General features: G+C 39.8%; 1 protein-coding gene across 2 annotated transcripts in view; it reads right to left on the bottom strand.

Annotated features, from left to right (window-relative positions):
* MALRD1 (MAM and LDL receptor class A domain containing 1) overlaps positions 1–16,682 on the bottom strand; it is a 419,241-nt gene that overhangs the window by 224,301 nt on the left and 178,258 nt on the right. For both annotated transcript variants that reach the window (XM_069729529.1, XM_069729530.1), the window contains 4 exons: positions 16,334–16,421; positions 11,542–11,718; positions 10,024–10,183; positions 3,527–3,683 (listed from right to left, as the gene is read on the bottom strand). In XM_069729529.1, coding sequence (XP_069585630.1) covers positions 3,527–3,683; positions 10,024–10,183; positions 11,542–11,718; positions 16,334–16,421 — 582 coding nt within the window. The remainder of the gene's footprint in view (positions 1–3,526; positions 3,684–10,023; positions 10,184–11,541; positions 11,719–16,333; positions 16,422–16,682) is intronic.

Raw genomic sequence — 16,682 nt, 5'->3', positions numbered from 1 at the left:
ATAAATTGTACGTGGATGCCATCGTCATTGCATCCGTGTCTGATCCGATTGCTAAGAAACTTTTTGGGAATCTCCATCAGTTTTTTTTTTTGCATACAAGAAAAATAGACAAATGAACGGTAAAAGAAGACACATCATACAGAAATAGATCCAGCACGTTGCTTAAAAACTGGTCAATTTTTTTTGCACAAGAGGAAATAAAACTGACACGTCTCGGAAAATGTCTTGGGGACAGTGTGCTGCAACTTGTCTCACATTAGTACTAGTACCGATGGGTATGGCAGGGTGAACAACACATAAGAATCAATATGCAATAACCTAAAAAAAGTAGAAATGGACCCGTCAATATCTTACACAGTCTTAACAGGGTTGATTTAGTCCAGTTATGGCTGTTCCCACAGTAGCGCTGTTATGGAGCACTCTGGTCATCTTTGTAAAGGTGCGTTAAATGTCTTAATGAATATACTACAGCTGGAATTTTGTGCAGTGCTATGAAATGCAATGGAATAGGGGCACGGTAGAAAACCACTATGACTTTACTATAATCACCCTTTAATTAATTTGGTCCATCTATGGCTGTCCGTGAATCAGAATGTCAAATCTATGCCATCAACGTCGTAATTTACGGTATGCCAATTTCTATTGTACAATAATAGCATATTTATTGCACAACAAATCCTGTAAATTTTCTGCATTGGCAAGAGCAACAACAAAAAAATTTTAAATAAGTCAAAACCTTTCACGTAAAAGAGGGAGTGCAGAAAGACGTGCAACTTTTTTGGGCAACAATTTTATGTACAAGTATAAAAGGGATAGTCCCACTAAAGGATTGCTTCACTGCTCATTTCGATAACTAAGCCAGCCATGTATTTTTTACATATCCATTGCATGATTAACAAAGGAACTGTCTTGGTCTTGTACATTTTTTTACTTGTATAAAAAAAATGGACACACGGATGCCACACAGATTAAAAATTGTCCATTTTTTTCTGAATGTAAAATGGCCGATTTTTTTTTTAAAGCCCATCTGATCCTAGTGTAACGCAATGGCCACACATTGAAACATTACAAAAATGAGTGTGTGAAAGGTTCCATTAAAATTCTATGGGTCAGTTTTGAAACTTAAACAGTTCACAGATTGAGAAAAAAATTGAAGTGTGAATGAAGCCTAAATGCTTATGAGAAATAAATGAAATCGTAAGCGCACTGCAACCATCAATACAGAAGAACATTTTCCGTGAACCTCTCTCAGCCTATTTTACGGTTGTAATTGCCACCACCTTGCTCTAATGTAACATATGCGCGGTAGCATTTATGGCATAATTAGTGTTTTTTTTTCCCTTTAATCATTAGGTTGTTCCGCTCTTGTTATGTATTGATTGCTTTCCAGTTTTTTGTGTTTCTAGATGATACCTGGCATACTTTATTAAAGATCAAGCTCAATACTCCACTTGTCTTTCCATCAGATACAGCTGCGGTAGCATGGCGGGGACCTGGCTCCTTGTTAAATGTTCACCTACTGTTAGCTGCCAAACGGGCTTGCTACAAAAACACTGCAGGGAATGAACCGCGCAGACTTTTTATCCAGCACAATATTCATTTTGGACCAAAAGCGATAGGTAGTACGTGCCCTTTCTCATGTTAACAGCTTGACAAACTGAGCCAAAGTAGTAGACAGGGATTATACCATAAATCTAGGCAAGCAGCAATATCCATGCCCGAAGTTGCAGCTGCCAGCCACAGACAACTACATTTAATACCGTACACTGTGCAGTGATTATTATGGCATCTTGCAGCATTGGGGTCCTAAAGTCAATCTAAGCGCTCATTCAGATGTCGGAAACTTTCTTGTACGAGAAAATCTGTCCGATTTATTATTATTATTATTTATTTTAAAGCACCACTGATTCCATGATGCTGTACGTGTGAAAAAAGGGTTACATACAAGATAGAAAGGTAAGTTACAATGAACAAACTAACAAGGACAGACCAGTACAGAGGGAAGAGGGCTCGGCCCTTGCGGACTCACAGTCTACAGGATAATGGGGAAACAGACAGTAGATTGGGGGGTTGCGGAAGCGCCGGTGGTGTTGAGGTGGAGGTGGGTTCATTACAGGCTGTAAGCTTTCTTGAAGAGATGGGTTTTCAAGTTCTGTCTGAAAGTTCCGAGTGTGGTGGATAATAAGACACGTTGGGTCACAGAATTCCAGACGATGGGGGATACGTGGGAGAAGTATTGGAAGCTATTGGGTGAGGAACGTAAGAGTGTTGAGGAGGGAAGAAGGTCTTGGGAAGAACGGAGATGATGTGTGAGAAGATATCAGATTAGTTTGGAGACATATGAAAGAGACAGACTATACCAGGCTTTGTAGGTCAATACATAACAGTAATAAACGGACAGTACTCGGATGGCATCTGAGGGCTGTATAATTTTTTTGCTGACACACAGAAGAGCATTGCTGATTTTGATCTGACGCTCGGATCATAATTGGACGCGTCTCCATAATTTTGCAAAGACCACTTGTATGAGTGAAATCCATGAAAAACAACGCGTAGGAGAAAAATTGAGGCCTAAGGCTAAATTCCCATGGTGCAAAAACACAGAGAATTTTCTGCTGCTTTTTTGCTTGCGGAAAACTCACTGCATTTTACAGTGCCCGCAAGAGGCATGTGATTTCAAGAAATCTCATGCGCAAGTTACGAAATATATCGGCACTGTAACCTTGATAGGAGCTGTGGGTTTGAGATCCACAGAATATAAATGTAGGCTGTGACATACAGTAGATACGAGTTTCACACTACTTTGCAAAGGATGAAATTTGCAGCTTCCCAGCACCTTTTTTTGGAATAATACTCACTGCGGTAAATATCATTGGGGAATCACTGTATGGACCTATCTGCCAGAAGTCCACATTAAATATATGTGAGACCATCATCATGGTGTTTGTATGTTCTCCTTGTGTTGATGTAGATTTCCTCCGTGTACTCCAGTTTCCTTACATACTCCAAAACATACTAATAGATAGGGGCAAACCTTCCCATTGGCCAGTGCCTATGAGTGGCCCCTGGAAGAAAGGGCACCTTGTGAAGGGATAATATGCATATAATAAAACTAAGTACGTTTTTTTTATGTCAAATGAGTTTTACCAAGATCCCACAAGATGGGTGATAACTTATTGAATGCCTCATGCATTCTGAGCACTGGGCCCCACCAATCAGAACAAGGCTCTCCTCAAAACAAAAAGGCGGTCTAGCAGGCGCTCCGTTCAAAACCATTCAATTTGCTAAAAATCGATGGGGATCCAAAAGCACAAATTTAAGGAGTACTGAATAATTCCACATAAAACAATGAATAAGGTAGCATTTGTACTGAAATCATCCCGGTCTCTTTCTTCCATTGACAAGTGTTTGCTGCCATTGCTTACCATGGAGACATGCAATATGGGAACAATGATTTCTTATCTTAAGGTGTTCTATTAAATATCCATATGCATGAGTCCTTATTTTTTTCCATTATTTTACCTACCTGCAGTGATCCCACAGTTGCTCCATTCATGTAAGTCCAGAATGTGAGCTTGCACTTGGGTCCAGTATGGGATATGACAGGAGTCATGATATGAGCAGTATGACCAAATTCTCCATTAGAGCTGTCCGCATATAAATACCAGCCTTCTTCTGTGGACCTATGAAGTCAATGTTGTATGGTCATTTATGGTACTATTTTATATTACTGTAGGTGTTTCTATGGTTATGGTCTTCTGACTATAATGGACGGTCATGTATTTTTAGCATTTTTTGTTTTGTGAAGACAAAATACGTTCTCTGGTGAGCAGAGGAACATGTTGCATCAATTATTAAAAGATGGCTCCAGAACTTGAGAGAAGTGGCCAGTATAGACACCCAATCAATCGTTAAGGTGTGTACTTACCTACAGTTTGTCCCCAGTAAAAACATCAATCATCTGCCTTATTCCAGGCAAAAGTGGAAGTTTTACATTTTGACCTTTAGACCACCATGCTACAGTATATTTGAAGATGTAATTTACATAAAAATTCAGTAATTTTATGAATAAATAACATTTTTTAACTTATTTTAATTAGTTAGTTCTGCATGCTAATTAGACCAGCTATTACCATGACTGGTCGAGGCGCATCACTTGGTGGCGGTATTTGTGGGACAATAGAGATGAAGGCCAATGGCATAACTTGAAAGTACTAAACCCAATGCAGAGACTGTAACCGGGCCCGTTCTACAGTATCATGTGCCATTTATAATAATGGTACCTCATTCCAGCGGTGAGTCCCTGCGAATGGCTGCAGCTCGTACACCTCCGCCTCTGCAGTAATGACTCTCTGCTTCCTTCCATCGACTACTTCAAGCTTTTTTGGATAGTAACTATGTCAGGCCTGATAGCCTTTTCAAAATGGAAGCTGCCATGGATTCTTTGGCTTCTCTCTAAGCGAAGGTATGATTTGGTTGGCTATTTTCCGTCTTGCTATTTGATTCTTTTTTTTGTCTGTGATCCTGGCCCTACTTTCTATCTTGGCCATGTTCTTAGAATACACTCCAGTCTCATCCAAATTTTGGATTTGCTTCATGTTCCACCTTGCCTCATTATGACCGTTTATCAGCTGATGAACCCTTGCTATGTTCATGACTTTACTATATTTTTTCCGGTTATTAAGTTTGATACTGCAAATTTAACCTACGAAGTTTACATATCTTTTTTGAAGTTAAGGGTGAACAACTAAGTGATTCCTTAGATTTAATGCCTTGATCTAGCCAGCTTAGGCGATTCAACTCTCTATTAAAAAAAGAAACACTTCTTTACTCTTAAACAACAGTTCTGATTTTGGGGGAACAATTCCTTAAACTAGATTGCAAGACAGTGGGGTTAGCAAATTTACACTGAAACTAAAGGTAACGTTACACTAAGCAACGCTGCAGCAATATAGACAACAAGCCGATCGCTGCAGCGTCGCTGTTTAGGTCGCTAGGAGACGTCAAACACCGGCAACAGCAGAACGATGCAGGAGCGATCCAGTGACGTAACGGCGACTCACTTATCGTTCTCGCTGGTTGTTAGCTCCATGTAAAACATTGCTGGCATCGTTGCTTTTGCTGTCAAACATGACGATACACGCCGACCTGACGAACAAATAAAGTTCTGGACTTCTAGCTCCGACCAGCGATGTCACAGCGGGATCCTGATCGCTGCTGCGTGTCAAACACAACGAGATCGCTATCCAGGACGCTGCAACGTCACAGATCGTTGTCATTCTCATTGTAAAGTTGCTCAGTGTGAAGGTACCTTAAGAATTTGGGGGCATTTTTGGAGTTCTTGGTGGCTGGCCTTAAGACTTTTTCCCCATCTCAACATATGTTCAGCTACTTATTGGAAAGCAACCTAACTTTTTCTTATTCTCCTTGAATCCAGCACCCCTTGGTCTAAATCACTGCCCAGGCTCTGGTGTTTGGCTGCAACTGGAGACATCAAATCATCCGTGCTGCAGCCAATGACTAAGTTCATCTGCTCTACTGATGTAGATGGCACCAGGTGCTGAGATCAATGACTGGCTTCATCACTGTCAGTGTGATGTCATTAACAGAAACCATGGCAGTGATGAAGACACTGTTGTGGACCCAGAGAATATAAGTAAAGCTTAAGTCAGCCATACACATTAGATGATTGTGGGACGAACAATGCTTCGGCCGATCATTCGGCCAGCAGTCATCTTAGCTGGTTCTCTCATATAAATGAGCACTTGTTCGGCTCAGAGCTTCTATGTGCTGTATAGGAAAGCTGCTGACAGACATCTCAGCTGGCAGCTAATCTCTGGGAGAACAAAGTGATTAACAGTCCGAAATCCGGCATGTGAGATCGACATCTTCCCCGACACCCAGATACAAATTAGATTGTTGGTTCAACAGGTCAATATCATTAAATTCTGTCCACATTAGTCTATTGTGTATGGTGGGCTTTAGTTTGTTTTTTACAGGTAGCATTTGGCCAAAAGTAACTTGAAAGTGGACAATATTTACAAATGTCCCAAATCTGAAGTTCTGAATTAAAGTTTATTTTGTATGTGGCAGAAGGTCCCAAGGCTCCAATTCTGTGTTTAAATTCTACCCCTGAGCAAAGATGGATGTACATAGTGATCCTCTTTATCAAATATAGATAGAATTTAATGCGACCTTCCTCGTCTGACATTTTGGCTTGACTGCACCTTGCTAGGACCTGGTATTATAACATTCCTTTATACCTATCAGTAAGTTTAAGTTTTGAAAATAATCCCATTGTCTCTTTAAGGCCACCATACACATTAAACTTTCGTTGGCTGAACGCACCAATATCGACAAGCTCTGCCGACAGTCCAATGTGTATGGAGTCCGCAGCAGAAGGCGTCTGGTGAGATAAGGATCCAGCTTTTTTGTTATTGGACTGTCTATACTTTTGGTCTCTGTGAGATTGGCCAATGCAAGATATGTTTGGCAACGGTTCACAAAGCGTTCACAGAAGCACTCAACCGAGCAAGCACTCATATGTATCAAAGAATTGAGCAAGATAGCTGTGGGCCAAATCATCGGCCAAATCATCGTTTGCTGTGCATTTTTTTAATATTCATTGAGTGCTTTTTCAGGCGGGGATCAAGTGGAATCCACCAGATAAAGACGCGGTGTGCACGTACCCAAATAAGTGACGAACTTTCTTACTTTCCTCAAGGAGTTTTTCTAAACTTCTTTTCTTAAGAAAAAAAAGCAACTCATATGGAAAGCAAAGCGGATCTGCCATAAAAATGAATTGGAAAAGATTTGCAAGAGAATTTTGAGGAAGATTTGGGATATTTTCCACTCCAAAATTTCCTGATAAAAAAAGATAAAAAAAACATACATGGCTTTCAGACGACTTTTTAGGAGCAGATTTGCTTCAAAATCATCCTCAATAACTTCTTCAAAAACTCTGCATGTATGTTTGGCTCAATGTTCAAACATTCTCTAAAACCTGCCATGGACTGAGCCACCCAGGTCAAATAAGCCGGCCCCCAGCGGGTTCTACCCATCTGCTACCAAGGACTCACAGGTGTCACACAGCGAGAGACCCATCACTCAAGGTGAGCTGGCGGGGAAAAGACACCGGGAACCCACCTGTCCGACTAGTCACCGGTGCAGCTCAGTTCCTGGTGACTTTTAGAGTAAAATAGAAAAAATTGGAGTCTGGCACAAGAAGACTGGATTTTCCTTTTCTTTTTCTTTTCAAAAGAAAATATAGTGCATGCAAAAGAAAAATTTACATGGCAGACATAACCCAGACATGACCCAGTCGACGCGTTTCGACTGCACTGAGTAAGACTGCCTAGTGCAGTCGAGACGCGTAGACTGGGTCATGTCGACCATGTACATTTTTCTTTTTTATGCACTATATTTTCTTTTGAAAATCAAAAGAAAAGAAAATCCAGTCCTGTTGAGCCGTACTCCAATTGTTTTCTATTTTCCTTGATGTGAGGCCGGTGTCTGAGCCCCAGGTGGACGAACATAGAGCAACTGGGTGAGCTGGAATTAAGTTTTTATGACTTTTAAAGGTATCTTTCTCTCTGAAACGCTGCAATGTTGATCGGGTAGCATGGTTCCACTTTCAGGTTCCCGTTAACATGTCATTTATAGCACACTATGAAAGTTTAAAAAAAGTTTCCCACAATTTTTATGTTATAAACCCCAAATAATGCGATAAAAAATTGTACCTTCAGGGTCAAAATACTTTAAGGAAATGATAGTGGAATTTTAGGTTAATTACAATATCTTGCTAAATTGTGGGTGCTATAGTCCAGAAAATACAGTTTATTGTTACTTATGTATGTGTATTTGCTTTTTAGTTATTAATTTTTTTGCATCGCAATACTTAATTCCAGTAAATGGTAGCTAGAAGTTTTGTAAAGTTTTATTACCATGTCCTCCCCACTTATTAATCTGCCGGCCAAGCTGTTATTGCTTCTTTTAGTAATTGCCTCCTAGTTCAAGAAACAAATTGTATTGAAGCCACAGATTATAAATTAGATTGATACAATCTGCCTACATCAGTGTTTTATTTGCATATTCCCTTTTGGAGCCAAGACCTGCAAATGAAAGGAATGAACGCTCTCACCAATATCTGACACAGTAAGGTAAACAGCTATTTCCATCTGCCTGGCTGCAAGGCAAAAAAAAGCAATAAAGCAGAAATTGCAAATGATTCACTAAACAACCTAAAGTCAAATGGTAACTTAAAATACAATTACCTGAAATAATATTCCCATTTGTTAATGTTGTTTTTAGGTAAACACAAAATGGGTGCAAATAGCTCTAGCTTTTACTAGAGGATATTTCAGGTTTTAATTATTTGTAAATGCACCATCTTGCATACAAAACTAGTTGCATTGCAGGGTTATTACTACTCCTTGGTCAAATAAAGTTTAGTTGCTTGTCATAAAGAAATGTCAAGGTTCGATCCGTGGGGGTCTGGGTGCTGAGATCCCAACTGATAGCTAAAACCCAGGAAGAAGGGCTCAATAAAAAAGTCTATGTACTCTGTCTACAACCTTGGACCTTCCGCTCCTTCATCTTAGCAATCGGTGGGGGTTTCCGCACCAAGATCTCCACTGATGAGAACTTCCAAAACACGTCTCTACATGTCAAATGTTTTCTGAAATGACTTTTACCTGTTAAAGGGAATCCGACAGCAGGTTTTTGCTATGTAATCTGACAGCAGCACGATGTAGGGACTTAAAGCCTTAGGAACATTTTATTTAAACACATCCAATTGCGGAACTTATTATTATTCCAAAACCTATCAGTTAAACTTAACCTTTGTTTGTGGGGAAAACCCCTTTAAGCGTTGTAATAAAATTGAACTTACACGCCATATTTTTTTCCACTTTATGGTTTCTCTTTTGAAGGCATTGTTCTTCCATGAGTTTATGTGGTTTTATAAGCACTTTTCATAAGATGTGAAGGATATTTTTTATCTTTAAATAGGTCTCTAAGTACAAGAGCTTATAGCAGATAATAATAATCTTTACTATAATTCTTTATAATTCTCTGATACTGGTCATAGGAGATATTGTTTAGCCATTTAGTGTAGAGTTCACTTTTAAAGTGTATGTAGGTATTTGAATCGACTTTATTACAAAAAAAAGTTCTGGTAGCTATTTGGTTAATTTGATGAAAAATCGAGATGTCCAAAAAAAATCAATATTTGAATTATGAATATTAGGTGTAAATGAAATCCTTCCATTATTGTCATTTAACTCAGTCATTACTAAATCGGGTTGCATCATCGGCACTGCCCTTTCTGATGAAAAACAAATCATTGATAAATCTCTTATATGGGTTTATATTATTAGTGAATTTAGAGTGATAGACCCTCAAATATACCCATAAATATAGTGGCGTACTTAGGGGCCACCCATGTTCCCATTGCCGTACCCTTTACCTAGTGGTAAATTACATTTTGGAACGTTGAACATTTTCTGCATCTGTTGTTGTTTTTCTTTTGCTCCTCTTCTCCATTCCTGAGATATGGCCGCCTCTTCCCATTATAATAAACTATTTTTAATAGCCAAGTGGGCATTATTTTCAGCTCTGATTCAAAGGTATCCCCTTGCGGAGAACACCAACTTCACCAACAAGACTAGACTAATATACAAATAGATGGTGGCCATATCTCGGGAATCGAGAGGCGCAGGAACAACAGAAAAACAACGCCAGACTTGGGAGAACAGCGGCATTTACGCCAGGTAAAAAAAAAAGCTGGGAGGCAGAAGAGCGATGTGCTCCTGAAGATAGAAAATTATAACAATCCTTTAAAATATAGTATAATCATTTAAAATCAAAACATTCAGGATCCCAGAGGTAATGAAAATGGCATCAAATTGCTAATTTTGGTGCTTGTAAAATTGTCTCACCTATACAAAGTGGTAGCAAATGATATCAAAATTATCAATAAGGAAGTCCATGTAGAGAAATCCCAAAGTTAGCGTATTTACTCACATGGTATGGTCCGTGAGAGGCCTGTGACTTTCTTCACCTGGATGAATGGTCATTCCTTGACCCACAGTCCACTGAAAGTCAGTGTCCCGATGAATGGAAGTTGTCCGAGGCTGGAACCACTTACATAAAGTCTCGTTTTCGAAGTTACAGTACTCTGAAACTAAGAGATTATGAAGATTACAGTTAATGTTGTGGTTTCATACTACGAGCATGGAGAACAAATATTCAAGAGTTAATTATGTGGTACTTAAATCATAACTAAACTTTTAGAACTTTTCTTAAGCATTGGAGGTTCTCACACACCCTACTGGAGGTCATGGTAAATTAAATCCTTCATTTTCTGATCACTCAGACTACTGTGCAGAAGTAATCATCTACTACTTGAGTGTATGCACAGTGATAGACATACTCATATACTCTTTATTGAGGCCCTACACTGGGGTATGAGTTAATCCCTCTGGTAAGACTCCCAGCAATCCAGAGAGCAGGACTCTGGAAGCCAAAAAATGAAGATTACAGAGACCTACTGTATCTTGAATGGAGTGGAGTTGCACATTGATTGTCAATGGGACTGCTGCAAGGAGCTGATGTAAGGGTCCATTAGTGGTGAAGCTTGCTTTGCGATCCCAAAGCACCTGGTTAGAGTACCCCTGACTTTATGTATGAGATGTTGGGGGTTGCTGACCACCCCTATACAGGCCATAAGTGGTTAGATGGTCCAAGGACCTTGAGAACACGAAACAAATCAGTGAGACCAGATTCCATTGTAAAATGCTGAAAACTACTGGAATTTCTTAATTATAGCGGTACCAAGCGATAGAAGGTACAATGCTTCTTTCACACATCTTCTGTATCATACAGAGGCTTTCTTCTTATGCATAACACACATGGCATTTCAATCATAGGTGGAATACGTGAGTGTCAGAATACTTCACAAGCTTCCTAGTTCTGTTCTAACTTTCTATTTTCTTCACTAGAGGAGTACCTTCGTGTCCCTTCCTAGTCAGAATAGGAATTCCCAAATCCTCCAGGACCGGCTAATGTGGTGCCATTTTTTGTAGCCCACTCCTTCTAGCTGCTTTGGGGAATTATGCCTCAGCTCTGTTATGTTACGACTGTACTCACTACATGTGAAAGATACCTTCCTATTACTCTTCTGCAACCTCTGCGCCCAGGGCAAAAAGAAATGTCAATTGCTGCTGGAGCTTGCTCTAGAACTTGCTATCTATAAATCTTAAACACACTCACTCACTTGTGGCCTTAACAACAAGACTTCTTTCAGAAGGTGCTCTAAAATCTTAAAAGCAGGACCATGTAACTTCTCACACTACGGGCTGGCTCCTAAAAATTAACCCTATCCACAGGCTAAATAAGTGCATGCCCCAAAATAGGTAAAACGCACAGTTAAAAGGTGAAAGTGTTACATTTAATTCACGGTTGACAGAAGATTTTCATTAGGGGTGCTGACAGTTGTTCCGCTCCTTTACATTGAGCATTAGCTGTCACTCTATGACTTACCACAGTTGTCTTCATCAGAGCCATCTAGACAGTCTTCTCTGAAATCACACAGCTTTGTGATTGGTATACAATGCCCTGTTGACCTGCAGACATGTTCATCTAGTGAGCAGTTGTGGACAGGAAGAGTTGTCTTAGTAGTTGTTTCCAAGGGAATTGGTGACCAAGTTGGCAAAGTACCTATAGACAGATACAGTCATAGCTTGGTTAGTTTATGGGACAACTAACTCACAAGACAAATTACTCCATTGTCATTTGCTCTGCATAATGATAGCCTTTAAGGCTGGTTTCACACTTGCGTTTCAAAACGCATGCGTTTAAAAAAAAAACGTATGGTGAAAAAACGCATGTGTGACAGCTGCCAATCATCAAAATAAAGTAAAAAACCCACTATAAACAGAAATAGTTAGGGTTAGGGTTAGGGGTAGGGTTAGGGGTAGGGATCATAACCCTAACCCTAACCCTAAAGGGATCCTAACCCTAACCCTAACCCTAACCTTAAGCCTAAAGGGATCCTAGCCCTAACCCTAAAGGGATTAGGGTTAGGGTTAGGGGTAGCGTTAGGATCCCTTTAGGGTTAGGGGTAGGGTTAGGGTTAGGGTTAGGATCTTTTTAGGGTTAGGGTTAGGGGTAGGGTTAGGGATAGGGATAGGGTTAGGGATAGGGTTAGGATCCCTTTAGGGTTAGGGTTAGGATCCCTTTAGGGTTAGGGTTAGGATCCCTTTATCACCTTTATGGTGGGGGGTGGCATATTAGTGTGTTTTCTGCTTTTTTTAAATAAAAACGCATGCGTTTTTAACGCAAACAAATGCATGTGCTTAAAAACGCATGCGTTTCCATAGACATCAATAGGTTTTTTTGCCGCGAAAAAACGCATGCGTTTTTTTGCGGCAAAAAAAAACGCCGTAAAAATTACTACATGTTGCATTTCTGAAAATGAACGCATGCTGAAAAAAACGCATGCGTTCATAAACGTGACCAAACGCGTATACAAAAAAAGCATGCATTTTTAATGTTAAAGATAGGGAAAAAAACGCATGCTTTTTTTGCATAAAAACGCTGCAGAAGAAAACGCAAGTGTGAAACCAGCCTAAGTGTTGTGGTTTGAGGTCAAAGAAGCACTTGTAGCAGAATGTCTGTCTCATAGCCTAATATCACACACATACCTTCTGATGGTTTGTATAGAAACTGTCTGATACCTGAGATTTGGTATGTGACATCCAATTTCACTTGCAGAACAGAATGGATCATCATGCAACATTCTTCTAATCTGACGAAAACTCGTGGGCAGCTTCATGAAAATAGTTCTACTCCTGGGATTATGGTGTGGTGTTGCATAATGTACAGAAGCCAAAACCCTTTAGTCTCCATTCTAGATACATAAACAGCTCAACATTACATTAATTTGGTCATGGAATCCGTAATGCGGCCGTTTCCTTAAAGTGTCCCAGGAGCTATTTCCCAGCACGACAATGCCGGTCCTTATGTTGCTTGAGCAACTGTGAGCAGCCTGCATTGCCTAAATGTGCTACCATGGCCTGCAGCATTTCATGATTTGTCTTCCATCGAGCACATCTGGGACGTCACACACAGGAGCTGCCAGAAGTGGATCTTGATGATTTGGCCAAGTACATTCAGTGCAGCAGAACATTCCTCAGTCAACCATTAATAATCTCTGTGCTGTGGAGACTGTGACTATTTATCACTGCATAACTGGAAGAACTCATGAGGGAGCAAGAAAATAGTAGTTGAAATTAGGAGAACCCAATGATCTGCTGGAAAAGGATTTTATTTGATAATTGGTAAAGCCTCATTCAGATGTCGTATTTTTCACGTACGCAAAAAAATGGTACATGTGTCATTAGCGTTTGGTCAGTGTGTCATTAGTGTTTAGTGAGTGTCTCACACCTGAAATTAGATTAAAAAGGGGAGAAGTTGACTCAATCTTGCATTTTCTGTATGTGTGTGCCACACTAAGCATGAAGAACAGAAAGAAGAAGAGAACTTTCTTGAGAACCCAAATTGTTGAACAATATCAACAATCTCAAAGTTACATGTCCATCTCCAGAGATCTTGATGTTGCTTTGATCACAGTGCGCAGCATAATCAAGAAGCTTACAACCCATGGCAATATAGCTAATCTCCCTTGATGAGGATGGCAGAGCAAAATTGATGAAAGGTTGCAATGCAGGATAGTCTGCATGGTCGATAGACAGCCTTAATCAAGTTCCAAAGAAATTGAAGCTGTCCTGCTGGCCCAGGGTTCATCAGTGTCAGCGAGAACTATCCATTGACATTTGAATGAAATTAAATACTATGGTAGTAGACTCAGGAGGACCCCACGGCTGACACAGAGACGTAAAAACCTAGACTGCAGTTTGCCTAAATGAACATGGTTAAGCCAAAATCATTCTAAGAATGCATCTTGTGGACAGATGAGACCAAGATACAGCTTTTTTGGTAAAGCACATCATTGTTTACCAAAAATGGAATGAAGCTTGCAAAGATAAGAGCACAGTACCTACAGTCAAATATGGTGGAGGTTCAAAGATTTTTTTGGGTTGCTTTGCTGCCTCTGGCAATGGGTGCCTTTACTGTGTGCAGGGAATCATGAAATCTGAAGATTACCAGATTTTGGATCACGATGTAGTGCCCAGTGTCAGAAACCTGGGTTTGCGTCCTAGGTATCGGTTTCCAGCAGGATAATGACCCCAAACATACTTGAACAAACAGCCAGACATAGATGGAAACAAAGTGCTGGAGAGTTCTGAAGTGGCAGCAATGAGTCCGGATTTAAATCCCATTGAACACCTGTGGAGAGATCTTAAAATGCTGTTGGGAGAAGGCGCCCATCACATATGTGAGAACTGGAGCAATTTACAAAAGAAAAATGGCCCAAAATTCCAGTTGAGACGTGGAAGAAGCTTGTTGATGGTTATAGTAAGTGATTGAATGCAGTTATTTATTCCAAAAGGTGTGCAATCAAATATTAAGTCTAGGATGCCAACAATTTGGTTTTGCCCATTTTGGATTGTTTGTGTCAAATTATGTCCAATTTTTCTTTTTTTGCCAGTTTTTTTGTGTAGTTCCAGTATGCACACAGAAAATAAACATGTGTAATTGCAATCATTTTCTGAGAGAAATACTTCATTTTCTGGAACAATTTCAAATTTGCCAACTTTTTTGCTACGAATGCATGTTGGTAAACTATGGAGAGTATAACTTTAATACATTAAAGATCTCTGTGGAGAGTGAGGATCATTCCGAGTTTTCGTTTGGGGCACTATGATTTCTGCGCGCGTCCCTAGGGCGTCGTTTCCTGCTCACATTTGTTAGACTGTATACTCTGGAGTCTTTAACTTCATGGGAAAGTTTTACTTATATGATAGATCTACCTCCATGATGAACAGAAGTAAATTGATTTCCAGGATGGAGTTTTATTTGTTACATAAGAGAGTTGGATACACAAAAAAAAGAAAGCTGAATGTAATAGAATTCTTGACAAACGTCTGTAATTGCCATCTGTGGTCGGATAAATTCTTTTAAGATCAATTTCATAGGGATTGGAGAAAAAAACGTTCTAGTACAGCAGATGGTGAGTTACGACCAGAAGATACAATATGAGAGGAGACGTTTGTACCAAGCATCTTGTGCGATACGTATACAGAGAATGTAATCCCCATCTGCCATATATAGGATGCAGTAATAAGCACAGGTACATCACCAACAATGGCCGCATATGGAGAACATTGAGGGTTCCTGGCTTAAACTTCCAACTCAATACATCATTATACACTCTTCAACAGTGAAATTGCAACCCCAATAATGAAAAGTTGTGGAATTCTAGAAATTACAGGATGAGTAAATGTATTAATGATCTGCAAATCATGAAAAAATTGAAACAAAAATCTTCAAAACATCTTGATTTATTCAGTATGGAGTATGAGACATGTGCAGAAATCCCCGCACTCATGCAGAAGTCCCCGCACTTGTGTAAAAGTCCCCGCACTTGCTATCAATGGAGGTTATTATGAGGAATGTTCTGCCATTGGGCAAATCATCAAGATCCACTGCTGGCAGCTCCCTGTGCAATTGCCAACCAATGATGTCCCAGATGTGCTCGACGGGAGACAAGTCTGGAGACCCTGCAGCCATCGTAGCACGTTTACACCATCATGGCTGCTCACAGTAGTACAAGCAACATGCAGTCTGACGTTATCATGTTGAAAAACGGCTCCTGGGACATTTTGAAGAATGGGGTGGAATAGGGACAATTCTGGTGATTAATGGGGGTCTCAGCAAACATTCAGATTTCTACCCAACTAGTATTTATCACCAAACCAGTGGATCAATAATAAAAGCTTCAAGCTGGAATACCCCTTTAATTGTAATGTCCATCATTCTATTTCACATTATTTAATGACTAATTTTATAATATATCAGTATAGGAAAACTATTTTTCTTACTTCATATACTGTGTCATTCTTACTTCCTGCAGCCACCACTAGGAGGTGCTAACTGCATCTGGATTTACACAGTTAGTATTCAGCTCAATATATGATGTCTACATCTGTCTGCAGTGGGTGCAGTGGGCTCCCCCTGGTGGTGGCTGAATGTAGCTGTTATGACAGTGTTACATATTCCCACCATGGGTTCCACATCAGCCTCGTTCCCTGTCTCTATATTAAACTTCTAATGGAAAAGGAAATATCTTATCTTCTAACAGGATACAAGTAAATAGAGAATCAGATGTTTTAAACTAATTTCTGATATTATATCAATGTGTAAATCTTACCTTGATGCAATGTACAATTAAAGAAGGAAATGTCATCGATTGCAATGTCCCCGGTGAATCCATCGCCTACCATGCCTGCGACTAACAGCTGAAATGCAGAAAACAATATAATACTACAGTCTCATGATATTGTATAAAACTGATATCAGAAACATCACATGCAAAACTGATCCCAAACAGTCGCAATATGTAGGTCTGTGATTTACAGAATTCTCCGAATACTTGGCAGTATACACGTTAGGATACAAAAAAGCAGCTGGGCTGAGTTCACACTACTTTAACCTACTAACGGACAGCAGCAAGCTATAGGTTGTTCCATGGTGAACTGTAGTCCTCATCCCATTAGTAT

This window comes from Ranitomeya imitator, chromosome 6 (genome assembly GCF_032444005.1).
Source record: "Ranitomeya imitator isolate aRanImi1 chromosome 6, aRanImi1.pri, whole genome shotgun sequence".
Taxonomy (NCBI): domain Eukaryota; kingdom Metazoa; phylum Chordata; class Amphibia; order Anura; family Dendrobatidae; genus Ranitomeya; species Ranitomeya imitator.
Note: the sequence above shows the minus strand (reverse complement) of the source record. Positions and strands in the feature narration are given on the sequence as shown.